Source organism: Bos indicus x Bos taurus, chromosome X (genome assembly GCF_003369695.1).
Source record: "Bos indicus x Bos taurus breed Angus x Brahman F1 hybrid chromosome X, Bos_hybrid_MaternalHap_v2.0, whole genome shotgun sequence".
Classification (NCBI taxonomy): Eukaryota; Metazoa; Chordata; class Mammalia; order Artiodactyla; family Bovidae; genus Bos; species Bos indicus x Bos taurus.
Window position 1 is genome coordinate 108313282 of NC_040105.1, and position 26109 is coordinate 108339390.

General features: G+C 53.0%; 1 protein-coding gene across 1 annotated transcript; it reads right to left on the reverse strand.

The window, feature by feature from the left end:
- Nucleotides 1-10193: 10193 nt before the first annotated feature.
- On the reverse strand, nt 10194-26082 carry ABCD1 (ATP binding cassette subfamily D member 1). Its single transcript, XM_027535035.1, has 10 exons — nt 24699-26082; nt 21186-21366; nt 17155-17297; nt 16880-17048; nt 16381-16475; nt 14612-14757; nt 14209-14354; nt 11782-11866; nt 11414-11539; nt 10194-11325 (listed from the first exon to the last, which is right to left on the reverse strand). Exons 1-10 carry the CDS (start codon nt 25611-25613, stop codon nt 11118-11120), a joined length of 2214 nt encoding a protein of 737 aa, XP_027390836.1. The 5' UTR covers nt 25614-26082; the 3' UTR covers nt 10194-11117.
- Nucleotides 26083-26109: the final 27 nt, after the last annotated feature.

Consider the following 26109-nt stretch of genomic DNA (forward strand, 5'->3'; position numbering starts at 1 on the left):
CGCCCCTTTGCCCAATGGCTCAGGGCAGGGCACTGCTGCCCTCTGCTGGCTTTGGTGGGCAGAGGTGCAGGGGCCGGCTGCTCACTTGCCCAGAGGAGATGGTGCCCTCCCATGGCGGGACTGGCAGGCATGCAGTCCATAGCCTGCCATGAAGTGCCTACTGAGTGCCAGATGTGACCCTGGCACTGGCACCGTTCAGAGACAAAGCCCACTGCCATCTGTCTCAAGACATTCCTGGATCTAAGAGGCATAACTACCTACCAGCGGATGAGACCTCAGCTCATCTGTGGACGGCACTGTGGATCACCAAGGACGGGGACTCAAGTCTACGGGTGCTCAGATCCTCTAGATGTACAAACTGGGTTTAGAAAAGGCAGAGGAACCAGAGATCAAATTGCCAACATTCATTGGATCACGGAGAGAGCAAGGAAATTCCAGAGAAGCATCTACTTCTGCTGCATTGACTACCTGAAAGCCTTTGACTGTGTGAATCACAACAAACTGTGGAAAATTCTTTAAGAGATGGGAATACCAGACCACCTTACCTGACTCCTGAGAAATCTGTATGCAGGTCAAGAAACAGCAGTTACAACCAGACATGGAACAACAGACTGGTTCCAAATTGGGAAAGGAGTACGTCAAGGCTGTATATTGTCACCCTGCTTATTTAATGTATATGCAGAAAGCATCATGCAGAATGCTGGGCTGGATGAAGCACAAGCTGGAATCAAGATTGCTGGGAGAAATATCAATAACCTCAGATACACAGATGACACCACCCTTATGGAAGAAAGTGGAGAGGAACTAAAGAGCTGCTTGATGAGACTGAAAGAGCAGAGTGAAAGCTGGCCTAAAACTCTACATTCAAAAAACTAAAGATCATGGCATCTGGTCCCATCACTTCATGGCAAATAGATGGGGAAACAATGGAAACAGTGACAGACTTTATTTTTGGGGGGCTCCAAAATCACTGCAGATGGTGACTGCAGCCATGAAATTAAAAGACACTTGCTCCTTGGAAGAAAAGCTATGAGAAACCTAGACAGCATATTAAAAAGCAGAGACATCACTTTGCCGACATACGTGCACATAGTCAAAGTTATGGCTTTTCCAGTAGTCATGTACGGATGTGAGTGTGGCTGTGGCTTAGTTGCACAGTCATGCCTGACTCTTTGCGACCCCGTGGACTATAGCCTGCCAGGCTCCTCTGTCCACAGGGATTCTCCAGGCAAGAATACTGGAGTGGGTTTCCATACCTTACTCCGGGGGATCTTCCCGACCCAGGGATTGAACCTAGGTCTCCTGCATTCAGGCGGATTCTTTACCGTCTGAGCCAGTTGGACCTTGGAAGGCTGAGCACCGAAAAATTGGTGGTTTCAAACTGTGTTGCTGGAAAAGACTCTTGAGAGTTCCCTGGACAGCAAGGAGATCAAACCAGTCAATCCTAAAGGAAATCAACCTTGAATATTCATTGGAAGGACTGATACTGAAGCTGAAGCTCCAATACTTTGGCCACATGATGCAAAGACCTGACTCCCTGGAAAAGACCCTGCTGCTGGGAAAGATTGAAGGCAGGAGGAGAAGGGGACAACAGAGTATGAGATGGTTGGATGGCATCACCGACTCGATGGACATGAGTTTGAGCCAGCTCCAGGAGTTGGTGATGGACAGGGAGGCCTGGCGTGCTGCAGTCCATGGGGTTGCAAAGAGTTGGACACGACTGAGTGACTGAACAATAGCAACAAGTGCATCATGGAGAGCTTCACAGAGGAAGTGAGGTTTCAGCTGACTTTGAACCACATGGTCTTACGCCTACTGTTGTCCTCCAGTGAACAAGGGCTAGTCTTAGTGTTTGCTGTATGTGAATTCATTCAGTCCTTCCAATGAGCCTGGAGGGGGTTGCAGTTACTTCCCCTGGTTCACAGGTGGGGAAACTGAGGCAGGCGAGGTTAGGGAACTTGCACCAAGTCACATGGCTTGTAAGTGGCCAGGCCAAGAGTCAACCATGGGCCGCTGCCTTTAACTATCAGGCCCTGAGGCCCTGAAGCAGGAAGCAGGCATTGGGTGGGAGGGGAGAGGGGATCTGCCTGAGGCCAAGCCTGCAGTTGACATACCCACAGAGCATTTCCTCCAACCTTGAAATCAAGTTGGTTGAGGTGGTGAAGGCAGGAAAACCCAGGAGATCCCTAGAGAACAGGACTGCCAGTGGAGGGGAGGATGGGGTGGGGGGTCCACAAGGCAGAAGGAGGTGGCCAGTGGAGCCGGTGAGGTCTTAGCCTGAGAAGCTTGGCTTGGGGTGATGAACTCTGGGGGTGAGTGATGGTCACAAGAGGGAACTTGGGAGACCAGGGTGTCAGGGGAGGTGAGCCACCCAGAACCTGAAGGTCCAGCAGATTCAGAGCATGGGTGCTCAATGAGTTGTCTTCGTCTACACCTTTCATCTCCAAGGCGGAAGGCCAAATGCCCAAGAAGGGGCCTAGAATGGAAGGGCCTAGAAGGGTGGGATCTAGAATCTCTGGGCGGGGCAGGCTGCTGGCAGAGTGATGGGGCAAGGGTCTCTGGACACTAAGACTGGAAGCAGAGACAAAAAAAAATGCAGATGTCTCTGCGTTTCAAGACTGGAAGGACCGTCCTTCCCCCTGCCCATAGAAAGTTTTAGAATTTTCAAATCAGCTTGTCAAGTTCCAGAAAAAAAACGTTGGTACTTTTTTGAGCAGGTAAATGGAGATTTTGTTGAATTTTGAATCCCTTTCTAGACTAATCATCTCTAAAATATCGTTTCTCCATCTCTAAGCATGGCACCTCTCTCTACTTATTCATATCATTTGAGTACATTTTCCCCTAAGGACTTGCACATCTCATGTTAGATTTATTTATTATTTGATGCCATTAGAAATGGTATCTTTTTTTTAAAAAATCACTTTCTGATTGTGTTGCTGGTACATAGAAGCACAACTGGTTTTTAAAAAATTGAAGTTAGCTGATTTACAATATTGTGTTAGTTTCAGGTGTACAACAAAGGAAACACAGTGGACTTCGGTGTATGGATTTTGGTGGGTTTTTTGGCCACACAGTGTGTCACGTGTGATCTTAGTTTCCTGACCAGGGATCGAACCCGGCACTGAAAGAGTGGAGTCTCAACCACTGGACCACCAGGGAAGTGGTTGTCTACTTCCGGTGTATGGATTTTGTATCAAGTAACTTCATAAATGCTTGCGTGAAGTCTAATAATTCTTTCTGGATTCTTTTTTTGTGGACTCTTCTTGGTTTTCTACTTACACAGTCATACCTTCCACCAGGAATGAGTGTTTTGTTTTTTCTTTTTCAGTCTTTTTAAGTACAATTTCTTTTTCTCACTGTATTTCCCTAGACAGTACAAGGTTGAATGGAAGCAAAGAGAATATTATTAAGATTTTATCATTAATTATGATGCTTGCAGGGGGTGTTTATAGACACCTTTATGAGATTAAGGAAGTTCCCTTCCCATCCTAGTTTGCCATATGATGAATGTTATCAAATATTTTTCCTGAATGGACTGAGTCGATGGATGATAGAATTTTCCTCCTTGCATCAGTTAATATGGTAAATTATGTTAATTGATTTTGTAATTTTAAACCCCTCTTTCAAAGAAATGCTTACTCTTGTGCTTCTCAGACTAAACTCAAGTTTGTCATGGTATATTGGTGGATTGGTTTTGTTGCTGTTTTTGGAGAATTTCCTCTTTTTCTGTTCCCTGGAACAAATTATCTAATTACAAGGGTTATCAGTTCCTTGAAGGCTTGATAGAATTCATCTATAAAATGATCTAGGCCTTCCTTGTTTTTGCAGCCACCAGCCCCTCTATCCATACATTTTAAATTACCAATGTCTTTAATAACTGTGGGACTGTTCAGGTTTTCTGTTTCTTTTTGAGTCAATTTTTTGTATTGTGGTAAAAGAATGCATAGTATAAAGTTTACCATCTTAACCATTTTTGTTTACATATCAGTAGTGTTAAGTATACTCACATTGTTATGAAACAGATTTCCAGAACTTTTTCATCTTGCAAAACTGAAATACTATATCCATTAAACACATCTCCTTTTCCCCAGCCCCTGGCACCCACCATTATACTTTCTGTGTCTATGAATCTGACTACTCTAGGTACCTCATATAGGTGCATATGTGCTAAGTCACTTCAGTCATGTCCGATTCTTTGCAACCCCAAGGACTATAGTCCACCAGGCTCCTCTGTCCATGGGACTCTCCAGGCAATAATACTGGAATGGGTTGCCATTTCCTTCTCCAAGGGATCTTCCCGACCCAGGGATCAAACCTATGTTTCCTGTGGCTCCTGTATTGCAGGCAGATTCTTTACCTATGAACTACTGAGGAAGCCCTCACATAGATGGAATCGTGTGACTCTTTTGTGACTGGCTTATTTCACATAACATAATGTCATCAAGGTCTACCCATGTTATAGCATCTGGTTGGATTCCCTTCCATTTTGTGTATAGACCGCATTTTGTTCATCTATTCATCTGTCAGTGGACATTCAGCTTGCTTCTGCCTCTTTGCTATTGTGAATAGCACATGGATATGTATATGGGTCTACTTTCAGTTCTTTTGGATATATACTCAGAAGTGGGAATGCTGATGGTAGTTCTGTTTGCTTTTTTGGAGAACTTCCAGACCATTTTTTTTTATGGCAGCTAGCACCACTTTACAATCCCACCAACAGTGTGCAAGGCTTCTAATTTTTCTACGTTCTTGCCACTATTTGATGTTTTCTGTGTTTTTTAAAGTAGTAACCATTCTAATGGGTGTGAAGTATTTTATTGTGGTTTTGACTTACATTTTTTGATGATTAGTGATGTTGAGTATGTTTTAATAGGCTTGTTGGCCATTTGTGTATCATCTCTGGAGAAATGTCTATTCAAGTCCTTTGCACATTTTTTAATCAGGTAATTTGATCTGTTGTTGAGTTGTCAGAGTTCTTTGTGTATTCTAAATATTAACCCTTTATCAGCTATATGACATAAATATTTTCTCTCATTTTGTAGGAGGCCATTTTATTCAGTTCATTGTATCTTGTTACTACACATATGTCCCCAGTGTCAACTGGAGGGCAACATTACCAATGACTCTGAAGCCCTCGTATACCCTCCTCCTCCCTTGACAGAGGCAAGCACTATCCTTACTTTTCTTTGTACTTGGCACAAATATGGATAATCCTTAAACAATATACATAGTTTGGTTTTATACTTTTGGAATTTATATAAATGGAGTCATACTGGATGTATTTTTCTGTAACTTGTTGCTTTAGTTCCATATTACATTAGTGACATGAATCTAAGTTTGAAACATATAGCTGGAGTTTATTCATTTTTATTGCTGAATAGTTTTCCATCATATGACTGTAACATTGTTCTCCTGTTAATGGACACCTGCTTTTTTTTTTTTTTCTTGGCTTTTGCCTATTATAAATAAGGCAGCTATGAATGACCTGTACACATAATCTGGTGTATTTGCAAAAGACCTTCTATAGGATACACTCAGGAGTGACACTGTCAGGTTGTAAATATGTACATCTTCGATTCCACTGGGGTTTAGTTGCTAAGTCGTGTCCAACCCTTGCAACCCCATGGACTGTAGCCCGCCAGGCTCCTCTGTCCATGAGATTTTCCAGGCAATTCTACTAGATAATGCCAAATTGTTTTCCAGAGTGATTGTACTAGTTTATATCTCCCCCACAGTGTATGAGTTCTTGCTACTCCAGATCACTGCTAACACATGGCATTGTCTGACTTTTTGTTGTTGTTCAGTTGCTAAGTCTTGATTCTTTGTGACCCCATGGACTGCAGCACGCCAGGCTTCCCTGTCCTTCACTATCTTCCTGAGTGTGCTCAAACTCATGTCCAGTGAGTCAGTGATGCTATCCAACCATCTCATCCTCTGTCACCCCCTTCTCTTTTGTCTTTTTCATTTCTATCAATCAGTGCATGGGACTAAAATGATATCTCACTGTGGCTTTTTTTTTTTTTTTTGACCGTGCTTTATGGCATATGGGATCTTACTTCCCCGAGCAGGGACTAAACCCACACTGCCTGCATTGGAAGTGTAGTCTTAACCACTGGGCCCCTAAGGAAGTCTTCACTGTGACTTTATTTTTTTTTAATATAAATTTATTTATTTTAATTGGAGGTTAATTACTTTACAATATTGTATTGGTTTTGCCATACATCAACATGAATCTGCCACGGGTGTACATGTGTTCCCCATCCTGTACCCCTCTCCCACCTCCCTCCCCATACCATCCCTCTGGGTCATCCCAGTGCACCAGCCCCAAGCATCCTGTATCCTGCATTGAACCTGGACTGGTGATTCGTTTCACATATGATATTATACATGTTTCAATGCCATTCTCCCAAATCATCCCACCCTTGCCCTCTCCCACAGAGTCCAAAAGACTGTTCTATACATCTGTGTCTCGCATACAGGGTTATCGTTACCATCTCTCTAATTCCATATATCACTGTGACTTTAATTTGCATTTCCACAGACCTTCTTTTCTAACTCACGAGAGAGTAAAGTCAGCTCTTCTGCATGAGGTGGGACAAAGATGTGAGAATCTAGCAGCTTTATATATACATATACGTGTATATATATATATATGTATATATATAATTTATGTATATAATTGAAATACATGTGATCTAGTAGCCTCTTACACAGACTCTCAATAGATCCTCCTGTTCCCCACCCCAGCACACATACACACACACACACGCACACACACACACACGCACACACACACACACGCACACACACACAGTATTTCTTCTGAGTTATCTGGTGCTTCCAATTCTTGTGGAAACCAGCCTTTGCTGCCGGCTGCCTCTCAATGCTGTTTTCAACAAAACCAGAGGTTGGTACTTTGAAATTAGTTCTGCTTTCTCAAAACACTGCAGAAGTGATGGTAAGGGGATGACAAGTGAAAAAAGGAATAAATGTACCACAGAAAAGGAGTACCTTTCAGGGGCTACACAGGTGTCCACGCTTCCATGCTTTATCCAGAGCCTCTCATTACATTGGCAAGGGATGTGGCAGCTGTGATTCTACCTCTTTTCCCTCCTGACATCATTTATTTGGATACCCTGTCCTTTCATTCTTGCCAGTGAAAGTGAAACTCACTCAGTTGTGTCTGACTCTTTGCGACCCCATGGACTATACAGTCCATGGAATTCTCCAGGCCAGAATACTGGAGTGGATAGCCTTTCCCTTCTCCAGGGGATCTTCTCAACCCAGGGATCAGACCCAGGTCTCCCACATTGCAGGCGGATTCTTTACCAGCTGAGCCACCAGGGAAGCCCGTCTTTCTTGACAGAGCCTTATTTATGTTACTAATTTCAGAGAAATTTTAGTTTTATCTTTGTTTTTTCTCAATTTCATCAACTTCTACTGTCTTTGTGAGTTCCTTCTTTCAGCTTTCTTTGAGTTTATTCTACTGCGGTTTTTCTGACTTCCTGTGTCGGGGTTCAGCTCCCTCAACTTAAAGCTGGACGTTTTCTCATAAGTCCTACTTGAGCTACATGCCGCACGTCTTCATTGTCGTTCAGTTCTAATGTCTTTTAGATTTTCATTATCATTCTTCTGGACCAATTAATTATTCAGAAGTGTATTTGTAAATATAACTATGTAAATTTAAAATTTCAAATGTGGGAGGACTTCATTTTAGCTTTATCATCCATTTATGGGTTTATTCTATTGCAGTTTGAACATGCTCTGTGTGATACTCATTCTAGTATTTGTTGAGATTTGTTTTGTGGCTGAGAACACGGTGGGTTTTAGTAAGTGTTCAAGGTGAACTTGAAGTGTGTACTCCCTAGTTTTCGTATATCTGTTAATCAAGCTTGTTCAATTGGTGCTACATTCTTCCCCCTTTTGTCTGCTTGAGCTACCAATTGGAGTGAGGGGTAGTGTGACTTATTGTGGTGAATTTACTAATTTATTAATTTTTCCTTTTCCTACTAATTTTTGTTTGATGTACATTTGAGGCTCTGTCTTTAGGTAGCTACACACACACCTTCAGAATGGTTCAGTTCAGTTCAATCGCTCAGTCGTGTCCGACTCTTTGCAACCCCATGAATCGCAGCACGCCAGGCCTTCCCTGTCCATCACAAACTCCGCTTCTCAATGGATTACTTCTTTAATCATTGGGCAGCAACCTCTTGTATTTCTAGTAATGATTTGTGCCCTGAGGTCTACTTTGTCTAAACTTAACTTCTGTCCATTAACTTCCTTTTGAGTGATATTCACTGGGTATGTCTCTTTCTATCGATATCAATTAGGGTTTGGTGGCAGACCACAGAACCATTCTAGCTTTGTAAGTTGAAAAAAAAAAAAAAAAGGATTTATTATCAAGTAGGGACAACTTGCATAATCTTTGCAAGAGACGGGAATGACTCCTAAACCTCTGAATTGCTAGTTCTCCCAGGATCAGGAACAACTCCTAACCTCAAATCTCAGATAAAATGCAATCTGCCTCCTGTTTCCCAGATAAGAGACCAAGGCACCTCCTGACCACGCTGCTTCTCTGCTGGCCAACGCCCCTGCAGAGGACCTCCAGCCTGGAGCTCTCAGCCAGCTGCACCCTCCTAGTGCCAACTGCCTGCTCATCACTTCCACTCGTGCCTTCTGCTGGGGCTGCAGGCCCGGGGCCAGCAAGCAGTCATTGGGCAGAGTACCTTCTCTTTGACCTGTCCTTTCTTCAACAGGTGCCACCACCCACCCGGCCACCCAACCATCACCTTGAGTCTCACCCCACCCCTTTCCTGCCCTGGAGTTTGAGCTGTGCCCCCAACCATCTGTTTCTTTCTTTTTGGCTGCCCTGCATGGCATGCACATGCGAGATCTTAAGTTCTCCCAAGCAGGAATTGAACCCGGGCCCTCTGCTGTGGAAGTGCAGAGCCTTCACCACCGGACTGCCAGGGAAGTCCCCCTGTTGACTTCTAATTACTCTCTAATCCATCTGGGGTTTCAGGCCTCAGCACATCCGGCCCGGGTTGTCAAGCCGTATGCTCCTTGTCTATGTCTCTCTGTATCACTTCACCTATTATCCATCCATCCACCCATCATCATCATCAATCTATCATCTCTATTATTTATCGGTCATCCATCACTTCTACCTCTTTAGGATCAGTGTCTCTATCATCTATTTTTCGAGGTACAATTCACATAAAGGCATACCTTTTAAAGTGCACACTTTGTTGGCATTTAGCAGATGGACAGTATTTACAACCATGGCCTCTACAGATCTAGAACATTCTTATTACCCCCAAAAAGGAAAACTGAGCCCATTCAGCAGTCACGCCCCAGCTCCTGGCAGCCATCGGTCTACTTGGTAAGTGGAATAATACTCTATTGTATGCAGAGACCACATTTTGCTTGTGCATTCATCTGTTGATAGACATTCCAGTTGTTTCCACTTTGGATTACCATCAACAGTACTGTGAAGAATATTCATGTGTAAAGGTTTATGACTGAACATCTATTTTCCATTCTCTGGGTCTAAACCTCCGAGTGGAAGTGCTGGGTCACGTGGGAACTCCGTGCCCAGCTTTCCCAGACCCACCACCCTCTTGCCCACCATGGCTGCCCCGTTTCCGGTCCCACCAGCAAGGGATAAGGGCCAGGTGTGGTGTTCTTGCCTCCCTCCGCTCAGCCTTCTTGAAGCAGAGCTCCCATGTTATCTCCATCCTGCTTCCGGAGTAAGTCCAAGCTCTTTAGACAAGGCTCTGGCCCCTCTCTTCCCCCTGCGCTTGGCATGTGGCACAAGCGTCTCCCACTCCTACAAGGTCTAGAAGCCTTGTGTCCCGCTGCCCTTGGCCTAATTGGCTAGGGACTCTTGTTCCTCTGTGTCCCCCACCAGTCCGCTGCTTGGTATCTCTCTCGAAGCTTCTCATGTATGGACCAGGCATCAGCCCCTTCCTCTTCCCTGGCACAGGGTCCAGGGTCCTCTTTGGGCTTAAACATCATTTTGGGGAGATACTGCAGATGCCTCCTTGCCATGGCCGGGTCCAGAGGATGTGCAGGCCAGCATCTTTGGCTGCAGGTGGGCCCCTGAGGTTGCCCCTCATCCAGGCCCACGGCTGCTCCTCCTGCCTCTCCCCCAACCAAGCCCCCATGTGGAGACAGAGGCTGGGAGGCAAGAGTGCACTTTCCATGGCAGGTCTTTACTGAGGAACTCAGGGAGGCTCCCTGACCCCAGGGCTGAGGGCCTGAAAGGCACATGGCGGCATGGTGGCGGTGGGGGTCTCCCTCTCAGGTCGAGGCTGCCTTTGCGGACACAGCTTCCCCACTGACCTCTCTTTGGCACTGGACTGGGCACCACGGTGCCCTCATGCCTGATGGCCCCAGGGTCCGTCACCCCTGGGGCCGGCCCGCCCCCACCCACCCTCTGGTGGTCGGCAGTGTAGGCTGGTGGGGTGGTGGGTGGGCCAGGGGCTGGCTGACTGGGTGCTCCCGCTGGCAATGGAGATGTCTACAAACAGGAATCCAATAAATTAGCTTGGAGAAGGGGGGAGGGATGGGGCTACATTCTTATCATGGCTCGGTAGGAAAAGCTGTGCAATTCTTTTCCTTGTGGATTCTACAGAATGACGGGTGGCGGGGGGGCCATGAATGAGGGGCTGTGTCTCATTCTGAGGGTCTCACTTGGCCGTTTTTATGGCAAAAACGGTATCCCAGGGGATGGGAGCCTTGCTGGGTCCCTGGGATGATGGCAATAGAGGCATGGACCATGATGTCTCTGAGGGACTGCAAACCCAAGAGTGATGAGCTGCAGCCTTGGGAGGTGCTGCCTGGCAAACCCCAGGGCTCCAAGGCCCAGGCTGCTGCTGGCAGCTGGTTGCGCCTCTGGCTGCTCTCCCTTCCCCTCGCTCAGGTCCCTGGGAAGGGGGCACGGGTTTTGTGGGTGGTCCCCTGGGAGGCCCGGGAGGATGGTGAAGCATGTGGTGGGGGGCGGGGGGGCGTGGGGCCGGGTTGCACAGGCGCTCTCTCTCCTTCACGTGATCCGAGGGTTGGGGTGGGGGCGGAGGGGGGCCAAGGGCCAAGTAAGAGAGAGCCAGGGCCCTCGGTCAAGTGGCAGTGCCCTGGTTGGCCCCGGGGCCCTGGCCCAGGATCTGGCAGAGCTCCTGGAGGCGCCGCTGCATCTTGGGGATGCCTGCCAGCTGCTGCTCGAGCCGCTGCTTCTCCTCAGTCAGGCTCAGGCGGGCGGCTGAGTCCAGTTTCTCGAACTTCCAGCCACCCTCCCCGTCGAACTGCAGCAAATGGGTGTGGTACTTCCTGCATCAGGAGAGGGACAGGGAGGAGGCACTCAGCGGGCCGCCAGGACCCTATGCCAGAGTCCTTCGGGAAGGGAGGGCACACCTACCACAGGGAGGGTCGGTGGGTGATGGAAAGCAGCGCGATGCCTGCATCCTTGGCCGCCTGGAAGATCTTCCCTTCCACATCGATGCTCACAGCGCTGGTACACTCATCCAGAAGAGCGTACTTGGGCCTTGGGGGTGTGGCCATGTGGGTGAGGCTGTGGGCCTCTGGGGCCAATGCCCCAGGCTGGCCCCAGCCCCTCAGGCAGAGGCAGGGAGCCTGACCCCAGTCCTGCTAGGCCCCCAGGGCTGGGGCCAGGCCTCCAAGCAGTTCTGCCCTCCCCACTTCAGGAGGTCCCAGGGAAAGAGGATCAGGGAACTCCCGGTGCCCGAGGGAGCCCAAGCTCCTGGGACTGGGAGGCTGGCAGCTCACCTGTGGTAGAACATGCGGGCCATGCCGACTCTCTGCTTCTCGCCCCCTGACAGGACATCTTTCCAGTCACACACGGCCTCCCAACCTGGCACAGAACAAGGGTTGATGTTCAGTTCAAGAGGGCTGGGCAGCATCTGCAGAAGAGCCTGGGCATGGTAGGTGTGGTGGGAAGGCTTGGGGTTGCTCAGAGGGCTACAGACATGAGTGAGAGCAGAACATGGCAGGGAAAGGCCAGCCACTGGGGACGTCTGTGGACACTGTATTAGTCCAAAAGGACTTGGTCCAGATTTACACACATTTCCTCCAATAGACACCGGGCAGCCCTCACCCGGAGGCCCTGAGGATGCCACCCACCGCACGTGGACACTGGGTCTTCTCAGGGGTGATCGAGTTAAAGGGAGGTCACGAGGGTGGTCCTAGTCCAATGGGACTGTGTCCTTATAAAAGGGGACACTTGGAGATGCAGACACGCACGGAGGAAAGATGACGTGAAGACACAGGGCGCAGACGGCCTCTCCCATCCCAGGAGAGAGGCCTGGAACACACCCTCCCTCATGGCCAGCAGGAGGAACCAACCTTGCCCACGCCTGGATCGTGGACGTCTGGCCTCCACAACTCAGAGACAATATGTTTCTGTTGTTTGCCCCACCCAGTCTCTGGAGCCAGCAAAATCACACAGGACCTAATGGGGCTAATGAAGTACCAGTGGGCAGCAGACAGTCAAGGCAGAGCCCCAAGAACAGCTCCGGGGGTCTCTCCGGAAACCTTCTCACCCACTGGGACGAGGCCTGTGTGTCCCAGTGTGAAGCATGTCAGCAAGGCTCAGGAGAGTTCCTTGGATGAGGAAGGAAGTGGGTGATTCATGAGAAACGCCTCCTGGCTTGCTCCCTCCACTCTTTCCAGAGAACTAGAACTTTCGGTAGGGCATGTGGCCACCCACCAAAAAAAAAACACTTCAATGCTCAAGTTGCCCCGATGGGAGGTTTAACCACAGAACTGAATCCTGGCCAATGGGGTGTAAGTTTAAGTGTTATACATGTGGCAGCTTCTGGAACTTTCTTTAAAAGACAGCATTCACTCAGTGATTGCCCCCACCTCACCTTCTCTATCCTATGGCCCAGGATATATGATGTGATATGATGCCAAAGCAGCCACCGTGGACTGCGAAGTGACCTTGGGAATGGAGACCACATACAGCAGTGACCCAGGGGCCTTTATGGGGTGGGGCAATCCCCGCCAATTGCGGCCTGACTTCCTCAGGACTTCTATGTCCCAGTAAGATAAACTCGTAAATGATCTGAGCCACTGTTGGTGGGTAGTTCTGTTACTCACAGCTGAACTTCATGCTAACGGGGTGTAACAGCCAGCCTCGGGGACCCCAGGCACTCAGGGGCACGTGTGGAGCCCAGGTGGAGGGGAGTGCTCCCAGGGTGAGCAAAAGGGGTCCCAGCAGGCCAGGAGGAAGTGAAGTGAAGTGAAGTCTCTCAGTCGTGGCCGACTCTTTGAGACCCCATGGACTGGAGCCTACCAGATTCCTCTGTCCATGGGATTTTCCAGGCAAGAATACTGGAGTGGGTGGCCATTTCCTTCTCCAGGAGATCTTCCCGACCCAGGGATCAAACCCAGGTCTCCGCATTGCCAGGAGGAAGCTGAGGATAAAGCTTTTCAGGGATCGTGGCAACCAGGGGCCCCAGAGGAGCCGGCCCACTGAATCCACTGTCTGAAGCCCCTTTCTGCATAGGCGATGACACCTGTCGGCCCTGAGCTTGAGACTAGCACCTGCCTCTTCTACAGGTGGAGGGCATGTCCAGAAGTCAGGTTTGGCTCAAAGTTAAGCTGCCCCTCAGTGGCCAAGGCAGGACTCTGACTTCAATCATTCGGCTTTCAGTACAGAAATCCCAAAGCTGGCAGTTGGGCCACCCCACCCTCCTCTTGGTGCCGTGGGCATTTAAAGACCAACCTGAGAGGCCCCCGAGTACTGGCCTGTTCCTCCTTCCTGTGGTCTCTTCCCAGGGGACACAGCCCTAGGCTGGAGGGAGACACATGGGAGGGCAGGCGTCCCCTCCACCTCCACTGTCGCCATGCACATGCCAGGCTGCCCTGCCTACACCTGGGCTCTGTCCTCTCACTCAAATGCCTAACGTACCTGTGCATTCCCTGCCTGGCCCGAGGGGGTCTTGCCTGCCCCTGAGCCCACCGCCTGGAGACAGTGCCCCTCTGGATGCCCCTGCCAGGGTTGGCTCCCTTCCACGCTCAGGCTGTCTGGGGCTGTATGCTTCCTGTGGGTCCCCCACCGGGGTGAGGCTCTCCCGACTCCATTGCGCTTTGGACTCCTGCATGTTGCTTGGGGTCATCTTCACCCGGGGTGGGGGAGGCTAGGAGGGAGGCAGGGGCGGCACTGGTGGGTGGGGATGCCCCTTCCCCTACCTCCCTCCCGCTGCAGGATGTGGTTCAAGTGTACGATGTCCAGGATGCCTTCCAGATGCTCCTCGGAATAGCCCTTCCGGCGCATGTCTTCCACTGAGTCAGGGTAGATCACCTGGTCGCGCAAGGAGCCCACGGACATGTAGGGCCTGCAGTAGAGCCGGGTGGCCATGGAGGCAAGGCTGGCACCTCGGTGGGGGGCACCAATCGGAGGGCGGCACACCCACCCCCTGGCAGGCTCAGACACACTCACATGTGCACACGTGCCCCATGGCGGTGAAGCTTCTGGGCCAGTGGGTTGCGGCGGGGGACTGGCAGGTGGAGGTGCCCAGCCCTTCCGACCCCAGGGGCAACCTATTGCCACCCTCTGCCCCCTCGGATCAAAGGGGGCAGGGGTGCTGCTCACCTCTGGGGGATGTAGAACATGCGCTGGGGTGGGGGCTTGTAGAGCACACCGCCATACGTGGGCCATAGCCCGCCCAGGATCCGGAACAGGGAGCTCTTTCCGCAGCCGTTGGGGCCAGTGATGAGCAGGTGCATGCCTTCTTCCACCTGTGGGGGCGGCAGGCAGCTGTGGGCACTGCCCAGGCCCCCTCCCCTCACCTGTGGCTGACCTGCTGGCCTCAGAGAACACCCTGCACCTGGCCCACGCCCACCTTCCACCTCTGGCTTAGGCACGGCAGGGCCCCTGGGGCAGGCTCCGGGGTTCAGCTGTAGGGCTCTGGCTTGTCCCTGACACACGCCAGAGACCACGGGGACAGCAGGACAGCTTGTCCTGCCGCGGCCCAGTGAACAGTCAGCGGTGCCCCCCAGGACACCTGGAGGCCATGTGGGCAGCAGGTGCTTCAGGCTCCACAAAAAGCCTGACATCTGCTGATCTGGAGACACCTGGGGGGTGCTGCTGTCTGCAGGGTGGGGGATGGCACTGAAGGCACAGCTTCCTGATCGCACCCCCCCCCACCACCACCTTGTGTGATTTCACCGCAACACCCCAGGCCTTCCAGCCAGGGCGGTCCTCTCACCATCCCAGAGCATGTGTCCCAGGCGGTCTCCCTTGCCCCCTTCCCTGAACCTCTGCGACTGCCCTTCTTACCCCATCACCTGGCTGAACAGAGCCGGGTGCGCCCCATCCCTAACCTAACCAGAGCCCAGCTCCACCAGTGGCTCTGGCAGGATGGAGCTCTTTCTCAGCCCCCAGCCCCCACTCCCTTGCCTCACCTCACCTTCTAACTAGCTGCCCACCTGGGCTTCCCCTGGGCCTGCCTGGCAACCATTCAACCTGGATAAACCAGCCATCAGCGGCACCCAACCTCCCAAAGGTGACTACTCCCAGGGGTAATGGCGATCATACCACTGCTCTGTGCCCAGCCTCCAGCTGGCAGCCTGCCCACCCGCCCAGAGGCTCCTGGGTGAAGCTTCATGTGACTTCTACGCCCCCAGAGCTGGTGAGCTGTGATCCTTGCTGAACCTGGAGAGCTATCTGACCCAGGCTCTTTGTAACCCTTAAGGGCTTCCCTGATTTACCTCTGGTTTACAGTGCCCAGCCTGGAGCTCAGGGAACATTAGGTGAACGAATGAATGACTCCCATTCCCCAGGACGCCCCTTCAGTCCATCACTCCGTCCAAAGCCCTAGCTAGGCACATGGGTGACTGATGGCTGTTGGCCCCCAGGGAGTCCTGTCCATAGACAGCCTGCATCGTGGATGAGCGCTCTCCCAAGGAGCCAGGCCATGCCCACCACCTACCTGCCCTGGGGGCCTCTCACAGCATATGGGTGGGACCACCAACCTGGGACCAGAGTTGGACCAGAGTGCCCAAGTCCTGGGCTTCTCAGGGACAGGGCGGGGTGTGGGGTGCTGGCAACAATATGGCCAGGAACCTATGGGTGACTCTTGCCCAGTCCTGGTAATCACAAGGCTCTTTTATCAGCTCTGACTCCATTGCCCCAGAACTAATAGGTAGACACGTTGCTCTTTCACCTTCAGCTTCAGCTGCTGCCACGTAGACCTGGGTTCAATGGCTACTGACAACACAAGGCAGGCTGATCAGGCTGGGTCCTAAGGGCTGAGACTTGCGGGTGGCTTGTGGGTATAGAAGGCCAGGCGTGGGGCCTCAGGGTTGGCTTCAGCCCCGCCCGAGCTTCTGGGCTGGTGCTTGGCTGTGCCTTCTACTTACCCTGATGTTGAGACTGGCCACCACCACCTCCCCAGTGGGTGTGATAATGGGGATGTTCTCACACACGATGCCCTGTTCCACATCCACCACTTGGCCTGGAGAGAGGGCATGAGGCAGAGAGAGGGGGGCGGAATGCTCCCCCACCTTCTGCTGGCTTCCGTGGGCCCCCACCTCCAGGCAGCCCGCCAGTGTGTAGCTTTACCATGCTCCCCTTGCTGTGCTCGGGGCTGGGGAGAGGGATAGTGTCTGCTCCTGCCCCGCAGCACCCCCCAAAGCCAGCTTCAATGCTTAGGGCCTCTTCCACAGTGCGCCCCCTAGCCCCTACTCCACTCAGGGGCTACCCTCCACCTCTTTTACAAAGAGAAATCCTGGCAAGGGCTACTGCTCTGGGAAGTAGGGCAGTGGGGACCACAGCTTTCCCGGGAAGCCCTCCAGGGCACACCAGGCAGTGGTGGGAGGGCCGGGACCCGTGGGACCTTTCTGGGGAGGGCAACCTTACCTCGGATCTGCAGGGGCCCCTCCATGCGGATGCCAGACCTCATGATGGCCCCGGACCCTGTGTGCGCATCCTCTGGCTCCCCGGGCCTCTTAAAACGGCACTGCTGGACATCTTCGAACACCTGGAACATCTCGTAGACCCTGGCTGTGTAGCCAGCCAGCTCTGTGACCTGCAGGGAGGGTGATCCTGGCTTAGCCTCTGCCAGCAGGGGTGGAGGGGAGAGGGCATAAGTGGGGTCGGGGGAGGGCTGGGCCATGGGCTGGACCGGGGGCTACCTCCTTGTAGGATGACATGACCCGCTCGATGGCGTCTGCGGCAGCGGTGAGGAGGTTGCGGGCGATGGTGAAGGCTTCCGTGCGCTCGCTCACCAGTTCCCCCTCCTTCATCGCTTGGGCCGCCTTCTTCACTGTCTCCGAGTCTGCAGAGCATGGTGGGGGTGGGTGGGGTGGGTGAGGAGGGGGCAAGGACAGTGGAAAGTCAAAACTGAACCACTAGGGGAGAGAGGAAGTCCCTCTAGCACATGATGCTTGGACAACTGGGTCTCCACGTGCCAAAGATGAACCTCGACCTCACACAACACACAAAAACGAACTCGAAGTGGAGCCCTGGCCTGCACACAGAGCTGAGACTATGTAACTCTTAGAAGAAAGCACTTCGGCATTAGGTACGGCTCCTTGAATAGGACACCAAAAGCAAAACAGAGAAGGCAGCTTCATCGAACAGAAAAAGTTGGGGGCACCAAAGTAAATCATCCACAAAGTAAAAACACAGCCTATGGACTGGAAGAAAGTATCTGCAAATCATTAATCTGATAAGGGCCTAGGTCCCAGAATACATAAAGAACTTTGTCAATTCAATAGCAAGGAGATAAACAACCCAATTAAACAATGGGCAAAGGATCTAAATAAATGTTTCCATCGTACGATACACAAATGGCCAATAAACATGTGAAAAAATGTTGACTGACCCCGTTTTACCCTTATCTCTCCCCTTGATGCTGTATTCTCTGGCCATCCTCAATGCTACTATTTCTCTAAAGAAGCCCGCTCCTGTCTTGACTTGCTTTTTTCTTTTCTGTCTCAGTTGAGACCTCATGGTTGCCCAGTGCAACTCTCTTTTGTCCATGGCTTTGACTCTCTTGATCCTTGGGTCCCCTAGACGGGCAAGGCTTTTATACAAGGAATGTTCTCTAAATGGTGATGGGAAGCAAAACAGGCTGACTCTGAAGGTTAACTCTATCCACAGGCATGAACGTTTCTGAGCCAGGAGTCAAGGATATGATGGTGGGGGTGGGGTAGGAAGGGGCAGAAAGGTTAGGGCAGGGGCAATAGGGGGTAGACAATGCTGGACCACTGGCCAGAGCACCAGGAATCCAGGGCACTGGGTAGGGGAGGGGACTGGCAATTCTGAGAGTCTAAATCCCAGAACTTCCTTCCAACTGTGGTCCTAGGCAGGGCAGAGGAGGGGGGAACACAAACCATCCTCTCCAGACGTCCTGAGAGCTTGAAAGGGACTGCACACAAAGGGGAAGGGTCTGTGGGGACCCTGGCAACAGCGGGTACCTCCCTGGAGACAGCATAACCCTCTGCTGCTTTCCTCAGTGCCCACAGCTAGACCCTCGACAGCTATTCCTGGCCAGGTGGCCCCTCCCTGGCCTTCTAGCTTGGAGGTGCCGGCAGGCCAGAAGGGCAAAGTTAGCTACATCTGTTTCCCCTGATGATCGCCTGCCTGCTTACCTCGTTCCCAGCGCTCTCCAGTTTGCAGTTACTGGAGACACAGCAGGGACAAAACAGACACACCTCTGACTTCCTTGAGTCTGGCCACAAAGGTGGGCACAGGAGCTGAGGCCTCTGAATCGCCCACAAAGCCCAACACGGCAGAGGCTCCAGAAAGTCCTAGGCCTGCAGAGGAGGGAAGTGGCCGCAGGCACTTCCTCCCAGAAACCGCAGGTTGGTTTCCTCCTGGGTCCCTTCCCATGCTCCTGGCCTAAATCAAGGCCACCCCTTGAATAGGTCCATTGGTGGAAACAACGACCGCCTCCAACTAGATCTTTCCTCTTGGCAGAGAGAGACAGACAGCTGAGGGTACGGAAGCCCCAAAAGAGAGGCACCGATACGGAGAGAGTGAGAGATGCTTCTGGTTCTGGAACGTGCGCGTCAGGCTCACTCTCTTTACATAGTACTGAAAACCCTCTAACTACCCAACTGCACAAGATACAACACCTTTTCCATGGGAGCTGTGCTTGCAGGAAAGCAAGGGAAATTCCCAGGAGCGAGAAGAGAAGCTAGCAGCTAGTGCTCCTGTGACGTCCCTGGAGATGGAGATAGGAGCTGCTGTCACACAGCCAGGTCTCAAGATGCAAGGTCTCCTCTCTGAACTGGTGATTATGTGTCTAGGGCTCAAATTAATATCACCTCCAAATTCAGGAACCCCTCCACCCCAAGTGGAGAAGTTAACAGGAAATGGCCTCCAAACGGTTCATTACCTGGGAGCTCAGCTAAAACCAAAGCCAATGAGTGCTCTGGGGAATCCTACCCTCCAGTGCTTGCTAAGCCCACAAGGACCTTGAGCAAAGAAGACCAGCAGCTGGAAGATGAAATTGGTTTAGACTCTCAAGAATTCAGACAACCAGATGGCTGGATAGATAGTGAAGAGGCTCAGTCGTGTCCGACTCTTTGTGACCCCATGGACTGTAGCCTACCAGGCTCCTCTGTCGGTCCATGGGATTTTTCAGGCGAGAGTACTGGAGTGGGTTGCCATTTCCTTCTCCAGGGGGATCTTCCTGACCCAGGGATTGAACCCAGGTCTCGAATGCCTGGATAGAAACCTTGGAATAAGCATGATTAGTATGGTAGCTAGCAAAAGAGGGGCAGTCAGAGAGATGAGAAAGCAGACACAAACACACCTTGAAATTTCTATTTTCAAATGTCTATTTAAAAGAGAATCAAGTAGAACTTTATAGAAACATCATTGAAAATGAAAATAATTTAAATTAGATGCAGCCAAAGAGAAAACTAGCCAATGAGTGAGCAGGAAAATCGGAAGACCCCTCCCAGAATTTAGCACAGACAATGTGAGGTGGGGAAGGGGGCAGACAGAGGCCAGAAGTAAAGAGCACAAAGAACGAGAGAGGAATTCATTCAATTCATTAATATATTTGAAAAGGGAACAGCTGAGAACTTTCCACGATGGAAGCAATCTGAATGACAGAACAGTCTGGATATTCACAGGACATACAAGAAGTTTCAAGCAGAATAAATGGAAACACACGGGCAAACACCTCCCAGAGAAACTGCAGAGAAAAAGTCTAACCAGGGAGACCATGCAGGCAGCTGAGAGCAGTTAAGCTGATGGCAGGTTTTCCAATAGAGGCAATGGGATGTTGTCAACAGACTAAAGAGAGACCAACGGACCGCCTCAACTTCCTCATCCAACTAAACTTCAGTTGTTGGGGGGAGGGTAAAATAAAGACATTTTCAGGCAACAAAATATTCTCAAAGCTCCCTTGACAAAAGCCTCACGGTATTCTAAAACTAATTAAAAGTCTTTGGGAAAAAAAAAGAACAAAAGAGAACTTCTGAAGGACATCTGTCCAAAGGAGGGTTACCGGCCTGCAGGGAAGGGCTTTCCTAGAGAAAACTGCAGAGAAAGAGAACCAAAAAAAAGCAGAAACTCACGGGCGAATCTGAACATGCAGTGACCCAATAAAGCCATGGCAAACTTGATGGTGGGCTGGTCCTCCAAAGTGTGGTAAGCAAGGGCTGGGATGAGCAGGAGCTATTGATTAACCCAGACTTTTCTCAAGTATGCACATTAACCTTTGAAGGGCAACCACGAAGACTGCAAATAGAATGAATTCCTTGCAAACAGGTAGAGGAACAAACTGGGAATCCTTCACAGTCCCCCAGGCCTCAGGCAAGAGGGCCCTGCCCTTGACAACCTGCAAGAGCGGGCGTGGGAAAGCCCAGGTTTTAGCCAGAAAGGGGCTCCTTGAACGTACTTCCCCATAATCCCACTGCCAAGATGGGTCAAGACAGGGCCAGGTGGGCAACTGTGCAGATGCCTGTTGAAGGGTGTTCCTGAACTGACATCCTTGGGCTTGGCTGAGTGGGACCAAGAAGCGTGAGATACTGTAAGGGGGACCCACATGTAGGGTGGCAGAGAGGAGCTCTGGGAGGGTGTGACTGTGGATGTTTCCCAAGGGTGCCAGCTGGGATCCCCAGCAGTAGAAGAGGCAGGTGGGCCAGCTGGGCACTGGGCCCTCCCAAGCCTAGCCCAGTGGTCCAGAAGGCCGGCCCTCTCTCACCTGACTCTGAGTAGCCAGTGGCAGTGATGATGGGGACAGCCACCATGAGCAAGCCTGAGGCGCTCCACACGTACTTCATAAGGAACTGCTCCAGCATGACATACCACAGGCGTTCCAGCAGAATGAGGTTGATCTGCGAAGCCAGGTCCTGGTAGGAGTGCTGCAGAAGGGCCAGCTCCACCTGTGGGGAAGGGGTGCCAGAGACCCAGAGGCATGGCAGTCAGTCCCCCGGGGCAACAGTGAGCATCCCTGAGTGCCAGGCTACACAGGCCATGCCATTCGAAGGCCATGACACGGCTGAGAGCCGGGGCTTAGGACTGGGCCACGCTTGATGAGTCAAAGCATTGTTTACCAAAATTGGCTTTGCTTAATGGCTCAGCCTACCTGGTCCAAATGCTATACCTCTTGCCATCTCCAGGCTGTGTGAGCTGGAGCAGGTCACTTTCCCTGTCTGGGCTACCATGGACAGGGGGACAGGTCTCAAACTCAGGAGAGGTATGGCATAGACAACGCAGCGCTGGGGTACAACGGCAGTGAAGGGGCTCATCCCCTCATTTCTGAGGCTCCCACCCCCTTTCCACTGTCTCTTCAGTTGGGATGCTCACCATGCCCCCTCTCTGCCCTGGAGAGCTTTTCGACATGGGCTGAGGGCAGCTACCTTGCCCATTTCTTTGAGCAATTGCCGAGGGGTCACCCTGAACGAAGCAGAGGGGAGTGCAGGAAACCCAAAGGCAATAGACGGTTTCGAAGAACGTGCTTCAGTCATCTCTACCTCTGTAGGCCCTGGCCTCCCTTTCCTTGCCCACAGTTCCTCTGGGTGACAAACTTACACTGCGTCCTCCCATCGTGATCGGCAGGGCACACTCCCAAGCAAGCTCGTTCAGGCATCACCCCCAGTGGACAGCCCCATGCCAAAGCAAGCTGAGGATGCCAGCCCACCAGCCAGGCCACGAGGGGGCCTGCCCTGCCTGCTTGTACACTGGCCACCACTTGCCATCTCAGGAGAGAGAGTGGGCGAGAAACAGGCTCTCTGGGACAGCAGCAGTTAGATGGGCTGGAGTGGCCAAGAAGCAGTCACAGCAAGGTGGCCATTGGGTCCTGGATGGCTTGGTAGGGGCACCTGCCCTGATCCTGTCTCCCCACCCAACGAACAAGAGCTGCCCAGCCTGGAATAGTTTCCTTTGCCAATTCACCATGTTATAGCTGACTTTTGACTTGATTCTCACCACGTTCCATTATATGTGTATTCTCCTGTCCGTGGTAGCCCAGACAGGCAAAGTGACCTGCTCCAGCTCACACAGCCTGGAGGTGGCAAGACGTATGGCATTTGGACCAGGTAGGCCGAGCCATTAAACAAAGCCAATTCTTGTGAATGATGCTTTGACTTATTAAGAAAATCTATCCATGCTCAGGCTAATAAGAGGTTGGGTGTGTTGGTATGAGCCTGTTTAATAACCCTTCTGTGGAGAAGGAAATGGCAACCCACTCCAGTATGCTTGCCTGGAAAATCCCATGGATGGAGGAGCCTACCTACAGTCCATGGGGTTGCCAAGAGTTGGACAGGACTGAGCGACTTCACTTTCACTTTTCACTTTCATGCACTGGAGAAGGAAATGGCAACCCACTCCAGTATGCTTGCCTGGAAAATCCCATGGATGCAGGAGCCTACCTACAGTCCATGGGGTCGCCAAGAGTTGGACAGGACTGAGCGACTTCACTTTCACTTTTCACTTTCATGCACTGGAGAAGGAAATGGCAACCCACTCCAGTATTCTTGCCTGGAGAATCCCAGGGACAGAGGAGCCTGGTGGGCTGCCATCTATGGGATTGCACAGAGTTGGACACGACTGAAGCGATGCAGCAGCAGCAGCAGCAATAACCCTTCTCCTTGACATCCCAGGAATAGCAAAATACTCGGCGGTCTGCCCTCCAGTCAGCCAGCTACCTCTGCCCCAGCCTGCTGATCTGAGCCTGGGCCAGTGTCCATGGGGACATCAGCCAATGGGACTGGGCTGAGCCACGTGCCCACACAGTGAGGGCAATCAAGCCACCCATGAAGGCCCATCACATCACAGAGCCCTTTGCCCGAGGCCTCGACAGACAGGTTGGGGACGCACATCAGGCCCCTCCCACCCCAGCCGGTGAATCTGCCCCATGAACATGTTATTTCCTGAAATTAACCCAGAGGAAATCCTTCAAAGAGCTAGCGATTCTCCCTTCTTCCCACCTCCCCTAACCCCAGCCAGGTCTTGGGCATTGCTTTGCCATTCCTGAAGTGAGCACGCCTACTCTGAGCGCCCTGGCGATCCAGGCTCGTGCTGGGAGCTGGCAGGAGTGCCAGCTGGGGCTGACAATGTAGCTGCGGGGAATGTGCCAAGTGCCTCACCCAAGGGCACGGCTGCCTGCCAAGACCCTGCGTCCCTGGAGCACAGGGGAGGAGGATGGGGGATTGTGGCTGCAGATCCGGCCCTTTTTCTCCTTATCTGGAGCCCAGCCGGGAATGCCCCCTATCTGCTCAGGGATAAGTCTTTAAAAAAAAAAATCAGGGACAAGCCTGCCTCCCTGCCTGATAAGATGGGCTGCCAATGAGACAAGGTCGAGGACACAAGGCCATCTGATCTAGGGAGGATCCGTGGGCCTTCAGGAGCTGGATGCCATTGTACCCCTCCCCCAGAAGCACTGGGGAACCGAAACCAGAGTCGCAGAGAACCTAGCCGGAGGCAGCTGCAACCCAGGCAGGAGGAGGGGAGGGGCCGGAGCACTGGCCTGGAGTAACCTCTCCCAGGCCCCGGCTCCTGGCCCTAGCCGGCTGGCCGCTGACCCAGCCTGCTGGGGAGCTGCACGGCTGGGACCTGGGCGGAAGGGCGGCCACACTGGGGGCAAGGTGGCCGCCGGGAGGGCAGGAAGTGCGTCCTGCTGCAGCTGCGGCTTGGGCCCCGGCACCCCCGGCTGGGGCCTCGGGGAGGCAGCCAAGCCTGCAGCCAGGCCAGCCTTTGGGCTCCGGAGGCGGGGAGAAGCTTGATCTGGAGCGCTGAGATCCGATCAACACACCGAGCGCTGCTGCTCGTTAACCTCCGCTTGGGCTGAGTCATGCCCATAATGCCCACTTGCCTGGCCGGACGCCGGTCTTCAAAGGGCCTGGGGGACTAGGAGGGGGCCAGGCAGCAGGCTGCATCCCGTCATCCCTGCCCCCAGATGGCAGGAGCCCCTTCTCTGTTAGCTGCAGGCAGGGGGCAGGCTGGGAGCTCTTGGGTCTCCCATCACTAGGGTCCGCAGCCCTAAGGCCAGGACAAGGGAGGTGGGGAGGAAGCAGAAGTGACCCAGGACAGTCTCCACCCAGCCTTCCTGCTTCTCCATTAATGTACCGACCTGGGCTGCCCGCGGCTCTGGTCGTCCCCAGTCTCCCTCTCCCACGGCCAGCCCACACCTGTGCCATCAGCCGCAGGCAGCCCCCGGCCTTCCTGCCCTGGACTCCCCCAGCCACGCACTTTCCGGCCCCACGAGCGGCCCCACCTCATGGCCCCCGTAGAAGGCAATCTCCTCTGAGTTGGCCACCACTCGGGAGTGCATGTAGCGCAGCTCTCCCTTGCGCCGCGCCTCCTCAGCCACCAGCTCCCCGAACTTGGGCGAGAAGGCTCGCAGCACATTGGCCGTGAGGAAGACCACGAGGCCAGCAATGGCCGAGGGCCAGGCTGTGCCGGCCCCGCGGGAGCGGGCCGCTCGAACCAAGGTGTAGGTGGTCACGGCCACGTCCAGGAGCGGCTTGGTCAGGTTGGAGTAGAGGTGGGCCACGGAGGCAGCGAAGGCCACCACGTCCTCTGTCAGGGACTGGTCCGGGTTGCGAAGCCGCCCGTCCATGTTGCTGACCCGGTAGTAGGTCTGCTGGGAGAAGTAGAGGCTGTAGGCATGGGCCACCAGCCGGCTGCGGAACGCCAGGGCCAGCTGGCCCTCCAGGTAGCGGATGGCACTGTTGATGAAGGTGGCAGGCAGTGCGATGAGCAGCCACTGCACGAGCTGCCAGCTGAAGGCCTGAGGGTCCTTGCGCACGATGCAGCGGGCCAGCCGGCCGTCCAGGCGGGCCACATACACTGACAGGAAAGTCCGGCTCACCAGGGCAGCCGAGTGCAGCGCCAGCAGCCCCGTCTCCCGGCACAGGATCCTGGGGAACAGCAGCCTCAGGAGCCATAGGAGCCGCTGCAAGAACACCTGGTTGACGCCGGCCTTGCCCGCTGAGGCCACGGGGGCACCGGAGACGTCTGGTGTGGGCTCCCCCTCCACCGCGGGCGCTTGAGGGCCCCTGGCCGGAGCCAGGCACTGGCGCACCAGAGGGTAGAGTTTGTGGGCTCCATAGGCCACGAGGGCCAGGACCACGGCAGTACGCTTCAGCGTGGTCACCCGCGAGGCTCGGGGGGTAGAGAGCACCGTCATGTCACCTGGGCTGGACTCACGGGACCGGGACGGGTGCCTGAGGCGGCAGAGGAGGCAGGTGGCTGCAAGGGTGGTGGCTCTGACCCCGGGCTCGTTGTCTAGGCAACTGGAGACCTCGCAGTGGTCCCTGAGACTGTCGCTTTAGGCCACCCGGGTGGTGCTGGGGCCCCTGGCGCGGGTGGGCTCAGGGCCCTCCAGCGTCGCGGCCTCTTCAGGCGGCCGAAGTGGAGGAACTTGTCAGTCCTTGGAACTTGTCAGTCCCTTGGCCCTTGGGGTCAGAGCCTCCAGAGGTCTCCGGCCGAGAGGGCGTCTTTTTCTCTCCACCTCCTACTCCTCCTCCCCTGGTGGCGCCCCTCCCTGGGGTACCGGGCGCGTCCGTCCGCTCCACAGCCCGGCTGAAGCGACTGTGACTCCGCCACCCGCCCAGAATCCCCACCTACCCACCCACCCCTCCCCAGGGGCGAGTCGGGGGAGGGGGAGGAGGCGGAGGAGGGGC